Below are 18,159 nucleotides of genomic sequence, written 5' to 3' on the forward strand. Positions count from 1 at the left end.
TCATTCTTATTTCTTGCAATACGGAGCTTCATTAAGAAAGAGTGAAATTTACACGAGCAGGAGACAAAGCTTATTGTCAATAGTTCACTTATTCCTAATAAGTATTGTGGTTGTGGCAGATCAACATTGTGAAGAGAGGGAAGCGGTCTCTGAAATAGTCCAATCCCATAGCATAGAGCAGGGGTTCTCAAACTGGGGGTTGGGACCCCTTAGGGTTCATGAGGTTATTACATGGGGGGTCGTGAGCTGTCAACCTCCACCCCAAACCCCGCTTGCCTCCAGCATTTATATTGGTGTTAAATATATTAAAAAGTGTGTTTAATTTATGGGTGGGGGGGGTTCGGACTCAGAGGTTTGCTGTGTGAAAGGGGTCGCCAGTAAAAAAAGGTTTGAGACCCACTGGCATAGAGGGTTTTGAAGATTAAGTACCGAACTTTAAATTTGTTCTCATACTTGGTGGCATCTCAATTACTGAACTTATAATGCATTTGTATGAACCAGACTTTTTGAGTGAAAAGGCTGCTGCTGCATTCTGGAACAGCAGAAGTTTCTTTAATGACCAGAGTTGATTCCTAAGTACAAGGCACTGCAATAGTCAAGCCTATTGTAAAAAGATATGTTTCACAGTAGCCAGGTCAGCATCCAGTGGGAGGATGGAAAGTCTCCTGGCCAGTAACAGATGGAAGAATATACTTCAAGCCACTGTTAATAAATGGATACCCAATAGCAGTTTGAAGTCCATATTGAGGGCACTAGCAGCCCAAGTTGTTTTTTTAACTGAGATTCCTAGTAGCTTCATATATATGTTAAACAAAAGGGCGACTGAATTAACCCTGTCATACCCCATAGGCGAGGTCCTTTGATTATATAACTAACTATCCCAAATTAACTTCCAAGTTCTCTGAGATGTAAATGGAGCACACATACTCTAAATCAACTCCACCTCCTACTAGTGGTAGGATCGAATGTGATACCATAGATCATAGGGTGTTGCTACTGAAGGCACCTGACAGACTTTAAAAGTATCAGCATAGACATGCTGCCTCAACCTTGGCTAGGAGGACAGCACAGTCCCAGTCCACCAAAGCCTTTTCTTCACTGCACTCTGGGAAGCCCAGTATGCAAGATCTCTCTGCTGTCCAACTGAGGGAGACATATCTTCACTTCATTCTAAGTATGGAAAACATGGAACGATGAAATATGCAAAAGAATCCTGAGGGACGTTACCAAGGTTCTGTCAACTGGAGTTCAGTGAGTTAGAGAAGTACTTAACATAATTTTTAGGGCTGTTGACTAATCGCAGTTAACTCATGCGATTAACTCAAAAAAATTAATCATGATTAATCGCAGCTTTAATTGCACTTTTAAACAATAGAATATCAATTGGAATTGATTACATATATTCGCACTGTAAAAAAAGAAATAGTATTTTTCAATTCCCCCATTACAAGTACTGTAGTGCAATCTCTATCATGAAAGTTGAACTTACAAAGGTAGAATTATGAACAAAAATAACTGCATTCAAAAACAAAACAATGTAAAACTTTAGAGCCTAAAAGTTCACTCAGTCCTATTTCTTGTTCAGCCAATCGCTCAGACAAACAAGCGTGTTCACATTTGTGGGAGATAATGCTGCCCGTTTCTTGTTTACAATGTCACCTGAATGTGAGAACAGGCATCCTCATGGCACTGTTGTAGCTGGCATCGCAAGATATTTACGTGCCAGATGTGCTAAAGATTCGTATGTCCCTTCATGCTTCAACCACCATTCCAGTGCAAACATTTCTAATAAATAATATAAAGTGAGCACTGTACACTTTGTATTCTGTGTTGTAACTGAAATCAATATATTTGAAAATGTAGAAAACATCAAAAATATTTAAATAAATGGTATTCTATTATTAACATGATTAATCGTGCTATTAATCGCGCCTAATTGCTTGACAGCCCTAATAATTTTATATCATGATCAGATGGGTTAGAATTGATTTTCTGTCCTCCCATTTAAACAGATTTGATATCTCCTTAGCCACATCACGTAGGCAAATATACCACACAATGATGTTTGGTCCTCTCTAGAAGATTTTAATTTAAAGAAAAAACAAAAACAAAACAAATCTGCTGAAGGGACTATTTTTATGTTCTACTGATTGTGGAGTGCAAAGTTTAATCTCTTAAGGATAAAGATCTTCTGTTTATTAGGCACATTTGTGTCTATAATTAGCTTAATGCTACTTATTTCAGTACTTCTCAGAAGCTGTACACTATTGGCAACCTCATAACATCTTCCCTTGCTTTACCATAGTTCCAACCGTCATTTCCACATACACTGGCTTTCACCATATTGCTGGAGCTCAACAGGCTCTAAATAAAGAAACGCATTTTGCTGTGTTAGCTGTCATCTAAAATGGATTTATTTATATTTCTATATATGGTGCTCCATATACTAGGTACCCCCATATGAAAGTTCAAATGGTTACTCTAAATGTTCACAAAATCATACGGTTTGCACTTAATCGAGGAAATGAGAAATGTATAAATAGCCAACTCTATTTTAGTTTTAGTTTTCCCATTCGTCTGTATCAAATACAGAAGCATAACCTAAAATAAATAATAAACCAACCAACCCAAATTTAATAAAAGAGTTAATATTTCTAGTTAATTAAGCCCTTTGCTCCATTTAAAGTCTGTTATCCATCTGATCATTTTGTTTTAAAAACGACTCCTGAAAATTGGTTTATTCTTTTAAATAAAAAAAAAAAAAAATTGAAACAGCAGCACACCAGCCATTGAAATTACTGAAAACTCACCAATGCCAGTGGGAAATGACAGAGCTGTATGTTTGTACAGTAAAAGTTGCATTTCAAAGATGTGATGTTACATCTACAACACTCATTGTAAAAACCAACCACTCTCACTTGTACAGCCACACTGTAAGTTTATATAATTACAGTAATATTAATTCAGCTTCACTGTTCCTATACTTGAATACCTTGATCTGGGCTTCAATTCAAGGATACCTTGAAGACTATTCAGAACAGGCACACTAAAATGATAATACAGTCTTTATTACTTCTTATCACAGATGTATGTTATGCTGTATGTTTGCTAAACTTGGTTTTGTATTGTTATGAAGGTTGGAAACATGACTATGTGTATGTAAAAATCTGTTTCTTCTCTATGTACCTGTCACACACTCAAAGTGCTGGCTAGCAATCTTCCCTGTACTTAAGGATACCAATGATGGTCTGTGCTACCAAAATCTTGCTTACATGAGACTAAGGATAGGTCTACACTGGAGCTAAAAGCTGTAAATTCCAGCTTGAGGACACATACCTGCACTAGCTTTGATTGAGTAAACATGCTAAAAATCGAAGTGTAGCCACAGCAGCGCAAATGTGGGAGGGACTAATTATCCCCAGCATGAACCTATGGTCTCAGACAGGATTGGACTCTGAGCAGCTTGCCGCTCCTGCCACTGTGGCTACACTTCTATTTTTAGTGCATTAGCTCAACCAGAGCTAGCATGGGTATGTCCTCCCCAAGCTAGAATGGGAGCTGCGGGAAGCAGTGGCCTGGCCCGCGCCACTTTCCCGCAGCTCCCATTGGCCGGGAACAGTGAACCGCGGACACTGGGAGCTGTGAGCAGCTGTACCTGCGGATGCTCAGGTAAACAAAGTGTCCCACAGCCCGCCAGGGGCTTACCCTGAACAAGCCGCAAACCAAAGTTTGGGAACCCCTGCCTTAAGCTAACGGTAGCATTAATTACAATGGGGGAGAAGAGGTAAAATAGTCACCTGAAGCAATAGCTGTATGTACAGATAACTTAGTAACAACTTAGTTAACAATTGCCTTTCACAATTAAATTTTATGTGCTCTGATTTTCGTAACAGGTAGTGTAGCTTGTTTTGTGGTTTGTATCATATGCAAATTCCCATAATGCTTCCCATTACATTGTCAGACACTGTCAAAACATTTTATTTTGTTTAGTTCTAAAAAAACCTCTACATTAGTAATAGAAAAACCAAGCATTCTTAATTCCTGCATCCACAAAAAGAATAGTTACAAAAGACCACAATTTTAAGTTTATGGCAGAGAAAATAAGACCCCGTCCTCTCAACAGGATTTAAAATCAAAACATTTTTAAAACATTTCATTATGCCTCACTAAGTTTAGTTAATTTTGACTGGATAAAATATATACTATATGCTGTACCTTTGAGTCTATTTTTCAAGTTTCTTTGTGGAGTGCTTTCACAGCCATCACCATCTCCTTCCTCTGATCCAATTAAAGCAAAAAATTCTTCCAAATTTTCACCCTCTGCTTTAGCCAGGCAAAAATTATTGAACTTCAGTGTGCCAGGCCCTTCCAGAAGTATCTACAGAGGTAAACAAAAGTGAACACCAAGTTGTTTCTCTTACATATAAAGGACTGTTTCAAAAAGCTGAATTTTCCAGTCCAACCTATCTAAGATTGCAGTTTTGATCAAGTCTCATTACCATTAAAAGTATTTATATGGCCCTGTAGTGGGGCAGCTGCCCCACTCCTGTAGAAAAGGGGTTAAAAACAGCCCTGGAGAGAGGGCTGTGGCTGTGAAAAAGGCTAGGCTAGATTGGGGAATGAGCCACAGCTGGGGCCACGCCCCAATCAGGCCACAGCTCACCCTATAAAAGGGCTGTGAGCCAGGAGCTCAAAGAAGAGACTCTCTCTAGCTTCTGAGAGAGAAGGACTGGGCTGCCTGGGAGCTGAGAAAGGTACCTGAGGTGGAGCAGTGCTGGGGAAGGGCAGAGGGAGCTGAGGAGCTCCAGCCTGGTAAAACCCCAGCCTGCAGGCCCTGCTAAAAGGCCAAAAAGGGTACTGGGGCTGCAGAGGGGCAGCCCAGACATAGGCAAAGGCAGCAGGTCCAACCCCCCCTTGCCGATGAGTGGTTTACAGACTGCAGTCTGCCCCAGTGAGCGGGGGCTAGTCGGTGACTGGCAGTAGCCACTGAGGCAAGGTGGGGATAGAGGTTCCCCTGGGTGGGAAGACCCAGATTGTGGGTTACTGCTGGGGCAGAACCCTGATGTAAAGGGCACTGGGGTCCGGGAGGGACACGGGGCCAGCGGCAGGCGAGACACTGGCCTACAGAGGGCGCTCTGGGCTGGAAGAGCTAATTCCTGAGATGACCAGCAGGAGGCGCCACGCCGGTGAGTCTCACCCCATCACAGGCTTTAGTGATCCAGTAAATAGCTGAATGCCTCCCACAAGGGGCGGGGCGGGGGACTACAATGACCTTTTTTCATAGCCATCAAAAGGTGGCTTTTTTATTTTAGACAGATCTGGGCAGAGGGCTTTTTGCTTTTGTTTTAAATGAGCCTGTGACAATGAAGATGATATCGTGGGAAAGCATGGAAAAAGAGGTTTTGCACTTGCTCTGCATGCAGCAAGTTAGCAATCATTCTTAGTTCCAAAATCTTGTTCCAGTTCCTGTGAAGGTTCCATCTCCTGAAGTCATTAGTCTCCTCTACTGGTCAACAGCTATGTTGTTTTAGTGGAACATAGCTGTCATGGGAGATTGTGGTTACACAGAAAGAGGCAATATCACAATAGCCAGGACCAATTCTATGCAGGACTCTGAAATTAAGGATGGCTACTTTGAATTGGACTACGTGTTCAAAGGAGTAATTACCACATACATTACTCTACAGCAAAGATAAAAAGTGATGCATCTTTCAACATGTGTGCATATTAAAGTTTGTTAGACTAGCGTTTAAAATATTTAACATTTAATTTCCAAAATATGGAAGCTAGAGTTGACTAAAAGGATTATCCACATAGCAACCAGATTCTGAGAAACATTTTACCTATTCATCAACCTGGCTTAACAGTAAATTAGTAACTTTAAAGGAAATACAAGCTTTTCAATTCTGTTGTATTCTATTCATGTCTCAATGTCCTGCCATCAGATACACAAATGTGCAGCACTATATTTCTTATGAAGTCATCTACTGACTTTGCGCATACATCCACAGTAGCTAATTTTTACAAGAAACTTGGCAATGCAGAAAATGTGATCACAGAGTAGAGAGTCCGATCGAGAGCAGAGTCAATATATTAAGGAAAAATAAAAATGTTTATTGTGGTCATACTTTGATTCACTATGCACATTTTAGGAAAAACATGTGAGTTTTACTAGACTAAACTCAAAAACTAGGGAAAGATGGGCAGTCCTGTTTTAGGAAACAATTACAATAGGTTGATCATTCATTTATGCAACGTTTGGTATCAACTTCCCATGGAGTTCTCAAAGCAGACAACCAACTTTAGTCTCCAATTGCTATTTACACAATAATTTATGTACTATAGGCAGAATTAATTTTGACTAAGTCATTTTTAAAATATTGTGTGTCATGAAGGATTACCAAGAAACTAAGAAATATGTGGTTTCCTAGTGTAGACAGGGTATGACAGAATGATTCAAAGCTATAAAAACAATGGGACTCCTAAATGAATAATGAAAATCTTTTATTGACTCATCTTTTTATGCTGCAGCATGGAAGCAGATACTATACTCTCAGACACGCATTCTCAGCTGCAGAGTGGTACAGCAGGGAGAGAAAATAAACTAATTAGACTGTAAGGTATTCAGGACATACACTTGTCTCTTACTATGTTCATGCACAACACACAACACCTGGCCTCCAACCTTGAGTAGCACCTCTGGACATTAGCATAATGCAAATAATAATTTCTGAAATTGTAATGATATCTTTGACATAATATAAGATGTTACTCGTTACCTTTCCAGGTGTGAGTTCACAGAAGATAATTCCAAGGTCATGAATGTGATGTAATCCAGTAACCAAATCAATACCAAATTCTCTCACCACATCTTCAGGTAGATGTTCATCTTGCGCAATAACCATTTCTAGTGAACCACCTGAAATGTATTCACACAGAATCCCTTATGACAGTTGTATATCAAGAAAAGGCCAGACCAATAGCCTACTGTGATATTACAGCCTCTTAAAAGAAAAAAAGTTAAAAGGAAAATACAAAACAATTGAAAAAAAATAAATGTTTGCCTATCTTCAATTGCTTTGTGACTCTCCAACAGCCACAAGTTTCAAAATGTATATAAAATAACCTGTTACTCGTCAGCACTAAAGGACTACTTCACCCAGTTGGTTTTGGCCTCTGGAAAAACTGAGGCATGGAAATGTTATTCTCATATACTCACTGTACATCCTCTATACCTAATCACTGAAACATGGGCAAATTTTGAAAATAAGACCCATGTCATCTAATTTGTCCATATGGATCACTAAAACTGAAAAGAGTTCACCACTAACATCAATAATGACCACTTCTGTCAAAGAGTTCCTATTTTATGAAGAAGGCAGAGAGTGGGAAATTGATCAATTCTCTACTGAATTTATTTACATATTTTAGTACTCAAACGAAATTATAACCCTGCATACATCTATGTAGCATGATTTATATCAGACTTCACCTTTTATACAATAATCTTCATCTTTCTCTAGATCAACATTACCGAAAAGTGACAGACCAAACAATTCCGTTTAATTTTCATGAACAAATGGATTTGTTTAGTTATACTATACCATTAACTTATTATGGTAATGACCATAAAAGAAGGTTAACATTATACTGGGTTTTTTTTGTTTTTGTTTTGTTTTTTGGGGGGGGCGGGGGGGTAATTAGAATGTTACAAGAAAACTCTTCTTCAGAAATCAAGATGACTTTTAACTGTTTATATTCTACCTATGGCCATATTTTTATTAATTCTTTATTAAAATAAAAATAATTCTATTCTATAACATCTCCTCTAAGACTTCAGAAGTGGAATGTCTTCCTGTGAATTCTTCCAAAACTAGAGGGATATTAGCTTTATATACAATTTTTTAGTATAACTGTCTAGAGAACAATAACTTCAAAAAGTTATATTGTAAAATCAGTAAGAAATGGTTACTTATTAATAACTGGTTCTTCAAGATGTGATGCAGAAATGTATTCCACTTAAGTATGGGCATGCACACACCTAAGTGGAATACACAGCTGCATCTATTCTAAGAAGAATTAATGTTAATGTATCTACAGCTTTGGAACAACTCTTGCAGCAGTGTGCCAGATGAAATGGGGCTCAAGACCTGAGCACTTTCAAAGTGCTAATGTACTCTGGTCTATCTCCAGAGGCAAGGGATCCCTTGTAAAGAATTTGAAGAGAATCAAAATCAGAGAAATGAAATTAGTGGATTCAGTTGTTCTTTTCTTTTACCTCCCCCACTCCACAATTCCTTAAGTGAACTTTAATACCATGAAAGAAGTTGGATTAGAAGCATTGAAGAATGAAATCATCTATCCACCGAATAGATACAGTACAGGTAGCAGTAGTGCAAGCTTACTATACTGCCCTGCCAATGTGCACCAAACCTATCCAGAAAAAAACAAAAAAAAAACCATTTCTTTACATGAGAGAGTACTTTACCAAAGGTGTCAATTAGCATTAGGTGTGACAGCGGTCAGTAAGGCTCTATTGTTTGCCAGAGATTTGAAGAATTTTTTTTCATCAACTGCATTGCAATAGGCAAATTTTGCTGCTTTTATTAGACTAGTTCTGACTTCCAATTAGAAGTCAGTACATGAGAGGTCTGAAGCAATGGGTACATTTAAGGTTCCAGTGCTGCAAAGACATGTGTATGTGCTTAACTTTACACACAGCAAGGAGTCCCACTGGCTTCAATGGGACCACTCACATGCATTAAGTTAAAACACTGAGCAAATGTTTACAGGATTGGAGCCTAATTTACTTTCTACTATTAATTTTATGCTTTCAAAACTACATACATATAAACCATACACAAAAAGTTATGTTAAAAGCACAATAAGACTGCAGTCAAGCACTTAAAAGTTTGGAACGGCTAGAATTAACCTTATTTCAGCCCCCTTCTGCATATACAGGTACATTATGATTAAGGTTACGTTTTAGTCATGGGTATTTTTAGTAAAAGTCGTGGACAGGTCATGAGCAGTAAACAAAAATTCACAGCCCATGACTTATCCATGACTTTTACTATTTACCCGTAACTTGGGCCGGGGCCCCCGGGTGCTCGGGGAGGGGGATGGGAGGGGCCGCGGTCTGGAGGCACCGTGGGTGCTGGAGGCATGGCCCACGACTCCTGCTGGTGCAGGGGATGGTGGGGGAAGGAGGGGAGTTGGCAGGACTGGTAATATCCCTACCCAGCTCAGCGTGTTTCTGCAGCTCCTAGGGGGAGGGAAGGCCAGGGGGATCCGCGCGCTGCCCCCGCCGAGCTCCGGTTCCGTAGCTCCCATTGGCCGAGAACCGCAGCCAATGAGAGCTGCGGAGGCAGTGCCTGCATGTAAGCACAGCATGCAGAGCCCCCTCAGCCTAGGGCAGGAGTTGCAGTGTCATGCTGGCTGCTTCCAGGGAGCCCCCCCGAGAGGTGAAAGTGGGCCAGTGCAGCATACCGGTAAGAAGTGGCCGCTGGTATGGGCCTGTAAGCAGCTGACGGGGGGGGGGGGGGGGGAACAAAAAGGGCACCTGCTCTGGGGCCCCAGCGATTTGAATGGGCCTGACGCTCCCGGCAGCTGTTGCTGCTACTGCAGCATCAGCTGGAGCCCCAGGCCCTTTAAATGGCCACCGGAGTCCTGGGCAGCGCAGGCTGGGCAGCGCGGAAGGGCTGGCTGAGGGAAGCTGACCCCTGAGCCCCGCCCCTTCCGCACAAGGCCTCACCCATTCCAGGAGCCCGGAGCCAGGCCCCCGTATTGGTAAGTCTTATGTTACTTTCACTCTTGGTCTCCCCCCGCCCTCAGGTAAGCGCCACCCTGCATCCTCGCTTTCCCCTGCCCCAGCCCTGAACTCCCTCCCACACCCAAACTGCTGCTGGCCCAGGGACTGCCTTAATTATGATACAGTCTTTAATTACATGATCACATGCTATTTTTTCCCCACAGGACCCCAGTTCAGCCCGCAGGACACGTGCGGCCCAATTAACACACAGCTGCAGCCCAGCTCAGCTGTGTACTAAAGGTCATGGGTGTGTCTGGGGTCGCAGATTCCCAGCTGGCTGGGGGGAGGGGTCTGGGGTGCCCTGCTGCCTACCGTGGGGGCAGGCTCCTGGCCAGCCCTGTGGGGTCGGGGGGTCCCCACTGGCACTGCACAGTCCAGGGCAGCCGGCCCACCCTGCAGGTTCCAGGGCAGCGGGGAATTGGGGCGGGCCCCGCGTGGCAGGGGTCCTGGGCAGCCGCCTGTCCCCGCAAGCTCCAGGGCAGCCGTGTGGCAGGGGACTGAATCAGGCAGCCAGCCCGGCCCGTGTGGCAGGGGTCCTGAGGTCCAGGCAGCTGGCCGACCGCTGGGGGCAGCGGCCCGTGTGGCAGGAGTCCGGGGTCCATGGTCGAGATCCGGGCTGCCACTGCCCTGACACTTGGTCCCTGTGGCTCAGGTTATGCATTGTGGGCCGCATATGCGGTCCATAATGTGTAATATGTTGAGAATCACTGAGTTATACAAACCTCATATTGGGCCTGAAAGAGATAAAGGACAATACTGAGCCCACATAGCCCCACCCTTCCAAATACAGGCGCCAGCTTCCAATTTTCCCCCAGGAGTGCTCAACCACCACTCAGCCCCAGGCCCTGTCCTCACTCCACCCCTTCCCCCAACCCTGCCTCTTCCTGCCCCAGGCCTGGCCCCTACTCCACCCCTTCCCCCAAGGGTACGCCCCTTCCCACCCAGTCCCACTCCCTCCCCCAAGCACGCTTGTACCCACTCCTCCACCTCCCTCCCTTACCTCCCTCCCAGCACCTCCTGCGCATCATGGAACACCTGATCTGCGGAGGGCAGGAGGCGCTGGGAGGGAGGGAGAGGAGTTGATCAGCGGGGCCACCCGCGGGTGGGGAGCTTGGCTGCCGGTGGGTGCTAATTTTTTTCTGTTGGTGCTCCAGCCCTGGAACACCCACAGAGTCGGAGCCTATGTCTCCAGCCCTGCAGAGCATGCTCCAACTGGAAAAGAAGTTTAAACGAAAGCTCCCCAGTTCAGTCAAGGAGAGGAAAACAGACCTACGCTACGGGATCCTGGACAAGGGTGCTGAAGAAGTCTCCCTGTGAGACCACTTAGGGACCAATAAGGGGAGGACCAATAAGGGGAGAAGATACTTTCAAATCTGTGGAGGAAGGTTTTTTGTCTGTCTCCCCCAGAGTCAACAAGGAACCAGGGCAGGGAAAATACATCTCCCTAAGTCATATCTAAGCTGAGCATCTAATATTGCAGAAATAGTAAGTAATAGCAAAGAAATGCGTTAGGTTATCTTTTGTTTTAGCTTGTGAATTTTCCCTGTGGTAAGAGGGAGGTTTATCCCTGTTTTTGTAACTTTAAAGTTTTGCCTAGGGGGAAATCCTCTATGTTTTTGAATCTTTTGTTATTCTGTAAAGTACTTACCATCCTGATTTTACAGAGGTGATTCTTTTACCTTTTCTTTAATTAAAATTCTTCTTTTAAGAACCCAATTGATTTTTCATTGTTCTTAAGATTCAAGGGTTTGGGTCTGTGTTCACCTGTACCAATTGGTGAGGATAATATTCTCAAGTCTTCCCCAGGAAAGGGGGTGCAGGGCTTGGGGGAATATTTTGGGGGAATAGTACTCCAAGTGGTCCTTTCCCTGTGAAATAAAATTATTCTACTTAACTGCCAGGGGGCAAAATTTGTCACATACACATGGGAGAAAGTAGAAGGGAAACATGCAACGTCAGCTATGAATAGTCTTAACTCAGGAAGTTCCTTCGAGAGGAAATGTAGCCAAATTCCAACCCTGCAGACAATGGAACTTTCTGTGCCTGCGTCCTGTAGATAACTACCTGCTTGGTTTGCAAAATAACGCAAGGCGGAGGGGGCAAGTAGATGAACAATAAGGAGTCATAAGAGGGGCAGATACATGTAGCTTGCTAATTATGTATGGTAATGATAGCAAATTTTGGCCAATCGTAGAGCGATAGATTATCATAGTCAACTGCATATAATACTTTGGTGTAAGTGTTTTCAGGGTTCTTGCTGACTTATGAGCTCGAACCCAATTGCAATTGAAATAAACAGATCGCCCCTCCCGGGGCTCCTTGCTTGACTAGCTGTGTCCATCTCTCCTTATTCCTCAGCTGGAACGGACAGAAATTTCTACAACACCTGATTCTTTGTCTAAATCACTTGGTGGTGGCAGCATACTGTTCAAGGCAAGGTGGAATTTGTGCCTTGGGAAAGTTTTTAACCTAAGCTGGCAAAAATAAGCTTAGGGGGTCTTTCATGTGGATCCCCACATCTGTACCCCAGAGTTCAGAGTGGGGAAGGAACCTTAACAACCCACTAGACCACCTGGCCTTCCGAAGGCTCTGTTACAGTCCTCTTCAGCCCTGGGCTGGAACATGGCTCCATGAGGACAGATTCTTCAGAGAATTTAGCTGCTAAAATAGAAAAAGTCTCTACCGAGCATGTGCAAATTACCATTTTTCAAAAGCTTTTAACTTGATCAAATTTGGGAGGATTTTTACCGGGGCAGCAAGAGGCATATCCTTGATACAAAGGTCACCCCCCACCAAATTTCAAGGCCTTGCTGTAAAGCATGGGGGCATTAGACCTTTTCAAATAAAAGGTTGCCAAAATAATAAATAATAATAATGTATTTTCCACTAGCCTCATCCTTGGAAACAACAAACATTTTGGCTGAAATTTTCCCAAAAAATTCAACATGAGGCAGACATACACCATGGGAAATTTCAGCCCAAACAGTTATATGTTGGCAAAATTACTAAAAACTGAAAACAAGATCTGAACTGTCAGACAACTTTAATAAAAGGTGGTGCTACTAGCACCATCTACAATACACATCCTTCTAAGCAAACATTTTACTACAGTTTAAAAAAATTCTTGCAGTATCAGGGCACCTTTCTAGTATGTTATAGTGTTTTTAAAAAGATTTACTTCTGTACTTTTATGACAGAAAATATTTAACATAAGAGAAACCTATTTTAGATCAACGTTGAACCCACTGAAGTATCCGGATGTTGATCAATAGTAGCCAATATCTGCTCAACCATTTCCTCCAGATGATAAAAGGAAGAGTATGAGAACTATCTCCGCATCATTTCCCAGATTCCTGAACCTTATAGTGATTTCCTTTATAAATTTGTTTTGTGCTGTTTTAATAATTGATACATTCCTTCAAAACAACTCAGTAACCCCAGAAACTCATTAAATGACAGTACCAAATCCTTAAGCTCCTGTTTCAAAGTTTTGTTTTTAACCACTTTATCTATTTTAGAAGACTGCATATAAAATAGTCCAACTCAATAGGGCCAAAAATGCAGAGAAAAATATTGGGAGGGGCAGCACAACAAAATTTATACTGGATCTGATCAAGAAAAAAAATACAGGTCTGTCGCATCTTAGGCGCATTTAACATGTGCGGTTTCAGCTTTATGCAGTCGGCAAAAACAAAAAAGAGAAAAATAAATTTAAATACTGTTTCTGTAGTGTGGGCGATTCCGCCCGCCATTACACTCAATGTAATTTTGACTATACGCGATTTTCGCTTTAGGCGCTGACTGTGGAACGTAACCCCAGCGTAAGATGAGACAGACCTGTACTCAATCATGTTGTTACAAGAGAGATATGTTGGATATTCAAAATGGAATCAAATTTTCCACACTTCAAAAGCAATTTTCAAACCTGAACAAATTTAATGAAGGACCTAAGGCTTGTTCTACTTAAAAATATGGTAACTAAGATTTTTTAGAAAAATCATGATTATGTTAAGCCTTAGTAGAAACTGTACGATTGCTAGGTAAGAAATGATTAATACTCTCTATATTTAACAAAAGGCTGCCTGTTCAAGGGTGAACATATTTGCCAACAAATTAGACTAGAAAAATATGCCAAAGTTTTCAAACTTAGGTGTATAAAGTTAGTCACCCCACTCCATAATCATACACTTGATTAAAAGTGGCCTGGTTTTGTCAGAGGTGTTGAGAATCTGCAGCCCCCATTTTCAGTGGCATTTGAAGCTTTATAGCACTTCAGGAACAGAAAGTTTCTTTTATTTAGGTCCTTACTAGGAAGCCAACTTTAGGCATCCAAATTTCAAAGTTTGACCTCAGTATCTTGCCCACTTATTTCTCTCAAACATGGAAATAATGCTATCCTAGAGTTCAAACCATACAAGTCATAACAACTGGATAAAGCCCTTCCATAAACCTTTTTTTGATAACATGGAGATAGCCTAGTACAGACCAAAGAATCACCCAGTTCACAAAGTATAGAGCAGTCCTTGGGTTCACTCAGCTCCCAAATTAGTGTCTTAACATAAAAGAAAGGATGTTCCAAGTCAACTGGAAGAGACGGCTTAATTCATCTAAAACTATCCAGCAGACTCCCCTTTAGATTCAGAAAAAGGAAAATGAAGCAATATCTTCCATCTGGTCAAATTTATGTTTTAGGTTTATTGGCATATTTTCTATTCTTTTAATTCTGCATAAAATATTTAGAAAAGTACCAAAAAGCAGATAGAAATCTAACCTTTCCTTGAACAACTTTTATCTATTCATCCCCTTCAAGAATTCATAAGGCTGCTCTGCAAGTTGCAGCAGTAGCATCACCTGCCAAGCTATTTAAATCCAATTATATTATTTCATATCAATTAACTCTTGAAACACACATTGAAGTGGAAGAGAATACGACTGGAGAATCTTGCCTATATGCTCGGGATTCTACTGATCGCCATATTTGGGGTCGGGAAGGAATTTTCCTCCAGGGTAGATTGGCAGAGGCCCTGGAGGTTTTTCGCCTTCCTCCGCAGCATAGGGCAGGGGTCGCAAGCTGGAGGATTCTCTGCGACTCGAAGTCTTTAAATCGCAATCTGGAGACTTCAACAGCTGAGTTAAGGGAAAGTGGGTGGGTCAGCTTATGTGGCCTGCATCATGCGGGAGATCAGACTAGATGACCATAATGGTCCCTTCTGACCTTAAAGTCTATGAGTCTATGGAGGCATTTTTCTAGGAATCCAGTTTTAAATTATTTCTATATGCTAACTTTCATTTATGTTTTTAAATAGATTGTCAGGAAAAAGTTAAAATTTACATTTTGGATAAACTTTTTTCTGTTATAAATTTATGATGTGAAATTCCCATTTCATATATATTTTACTTAGTTTGCATCTCTTACCTGTGCATAATTCCACTACAAGCCAGAGATGGTTGCTTGTTTCATACCATTCATGAAATGTTACTATGTTCTTGTGTCTAATGTCATGTGTAAGACGAACCTGTAACAGAATATTTGTATATTTTATTTGGAGAGCTGCATTCAGATATTAGCGTTTCAGGGGGGAAAATGCAATACAAAGTAATTCTAGATTCCTTTCTCCCTATATTGCTAGCTTTTCAAATGCCACCAAATTTTTAAGAGGTCACATTCCTACTCAAACCATACAATCAGAAATATAGAGGGAAGATACCTTTCGGCACAGGCCTCCCCCAGCTTCCCTGTGTTCAGAAGTACAGTCAATTTTCCTCAAACCAGTTCAACTGGTTAACAAAAAACAACAGTTTAAGAAAGAAGGCCAGGGTCAGCATAGCTATCTAGTGACAGAAGAAAACACTCCTATGTTGTAGATCAGAGTTCAGGGTCAAAGTTACGTCCCTAGTTTCTGTGCCAGTGAGAAATGGAAGTGTGAAAGAAGCGGGTACAGTGAGTCCTGGAGAAGGAAAGAGTTTTCTATCATTCTTGAGTAATCCCCTCTGGCCAACCAAATATCACTGAGAGGTGCCCAGGAGCTACATTTATGTTGAAAGATGGGTTAACTCCAATAAAATGCGTTTCACAGCTTTGAAGGAGAGGAGGGGAAATGGCAGAAATTTCTCCATTCCCCCCCTTAAAAAAAAAGAAGGAAGAAAGCCTAAATGTGCAACGTCTAGTGTAGTTTGTGGTAGAAGAATTGCTGGATATGCTCAATACAAAAAGTAACAAAATATTCTGAGCATCTTTAACCAAGGATATAGCTTCCTAGTCACTCAGTAAGTGCTGATTATTGCAACAATAAGAGAAAGTACTTAAGAAAAATGTACATATGGGAGAGGAGGAGGCTGGTATTTCAATTGACTTGTATTTTCCCAGTGAATACTGCAGTAACAAAGTAAAACCAATCACTACATTTATGACAGCTTCTATGACCAGCACGAAGTTAACCTCTTATGAGCAGATGTGTTTACATCTGTGCTAAAAAAGGACTGAAATTAAGGAAGGGGCTTTAGGAGGAATCCATGACTTCACATCTACAAAGAAAACCCATTTAAGATAAGGGAATTTGTAAGCTAAAAGCTTAAAACATTGCTATAAATTGGACACACATAGAAGGTAGGTCAGGTAATGTCTTTTATTGGACCAACTTCTACTGGTGGAATGTACATGCTTTTGAGCTCCACTAGGGTGACCAGACAGCAAGTGTGAAAAAATCGTGAAGGGGGTAATAGATGCCTACATAAGACAAAGCCCCAAATATCAGGATTGTCCCTATAAAATCAGGACATCTGGTCACCCTAAGCGCCACAGACCTGAAGAAGAGCTCTGTCTAGCTTGAAAGCTTCTACCTTCCACAAACAGACATTGGTCCAATAATGGATATTATCTCACTTGCTTTGACCAACAAGGCTACAATAACAGTGCAAACAACTATAAATTGTGATAAATTAATTGTATGTGAAGTAGTACCTGGTATTCTTTGTGTCTGTATTTGTGCTACTGGAAAATTTGTATCTACATTTCCCTACAGAAATAGTAATAAACATTATTCTTACCCAGTTGGTTATTTCAGCTCTTTTGCATTTATCAGTGCAAAGAATAGCAACAAAATTAATAGTGCCTTTTCTTCTTCCTTTATAAACAACTGTCTTGCTTCCTCTTCCAATCTCTTCATATAAAATAAAGTTCTCCATGTTTAAGATGCTTTACATCCAACAAATTAAGAAATGGCTTGTTTTCATCACTAACAAACACCACCTTGAAAGAAAGAAATTCAAAAATTTCTTAAATGTAAATATGTAATCATTATTTTCTTAATTCTTAAGATATGGCGTTTAATATAAAAAGGTATCATTCATGTGATTAGCAATTATGACTGACCTTACAGAAAGATTATAAACAAGACCTCCCACAACAAAGTCTAATCAACATTTTACACATAGGATAATATAAGAGTCACAATATTAAACTCCAAACTGCAAATTCAAAACAAAAAAAGCCCTGTCGTATAAGTACTCTATGGCCATGACATTACTAGGGAATTTTTGTACTACTACTACCAGTTCATCTACCTTGGCACTAGCCCTAATGGAGACAGGGACCCCAGCAGCTTCCAATGTTTTTACCACATCAGTTAAACCTGCTAAGAACCAGTGGTAGCACTTATGAGTGGGAATTTCTTGCAATTCCCTAGTGTAGACAAAGATAATGGGAAGTTACATTTACTAACTGAACTGGTTTTGTGTTTTGAGACTCAAGGCAATTCCACATAAACTAACTTCTATTTTTCTCCATCAGTTCTATCATTTTCTGACTTAGAAATCTAGATAATACAGTATTATCACTTTCAAAGAAAAATTTACCATTTATTAATAATCCTAAATGTAGTCTCATTTGTACATCAGAAAGAATGTAAGTGGTTCACCATGTTTAGTAAGAAGCAAAGCAGACTTTTTTAATGTGTATTTATTTTCTGTATCTAAGCACCTATAAGTAATAGGAGCCATTCTTTCTTGGTCTGTGTGAGCCTTTACTTTGAATTTCAAACAGAACTGGTAGTGAAATATAACAACTATAACGAAAATACTGATTTGTAATTCTGCTTCTCTGAAAACAGCTTTCTAAGAAGATTCTCATTCCCTGGCCTTAGATTTCCACTATCTGAGACAATGAAAGTATCAGCTCTACAATGGGGATTTATTTTGTTTCTTAAAAGAGTAAAATACTGCTTTAAAAAAATCCCAAGAGACTATCCTCTGTAGGAAATGTAAACCATAAATGGGGGGGCGGGGGAGAGAGAACACCCACACTTAGGCCAACTTCAAGTAAGGGACATCTCAAAATAAAATAAAAACTT

The 18,159-nt window shown here is 40.9% G+C and overlaps 1 protein-coding gene across 1 annotated transcript in view; it reads right to left on the reverse strand.

Moving 5' to 3' along the window:
* The window catches only part of LOC112119303 (serine/threonine-protein kinase ULK4), a 421,700-nt gene extending 404,654 nt beyond the window's left edge, over window positions 1-17,046 (reverse strand). The window contains exons 1-4 of the mRNA XM_029914272.1: window positions 16,859-17,046; window positions 15,228-15,327; window positions 6,780-6,919; window positions 4,216-4,378 (exon numbers count right to left, since the gene is read on the reverse strand). Of these exons, the coding sequence (XP_029770132.1) occupies window positions 4,216-4,378; window positions 6,780-6,919; window positions 15,228-15,327; window positions 16,859-16,996 (541 nt within the window). The 5' untranslated portion in view covers window positions 16,997-17,046. The remainder of the gene's footprint in view (window positions 1-4,215; window positions 4,379-6,779; window positions 6,920-15,227; window positions 15,328-16,858) is intronic.
* Between the last annotated feature and the right edge of the window lie 1,113 nt (window positions 17,047-18,159).

Source organism: Terrapene carolina, unplaced genomic scaffold (genome assembly GCF_002925995.2).
Source record: "Terrapene carolina triunguis isolate 2854851 unplaced genomic scaffold, T_m_triunguis-2.0 Scaffold34029, whole genome shotgun sequence".
NCBI classification, from domain to species: domain Eukaryota; kingdom Metazoa; phylum Chordata; order Testudines; family Emydidae; genus Terrapene; species Terrapene triunguis.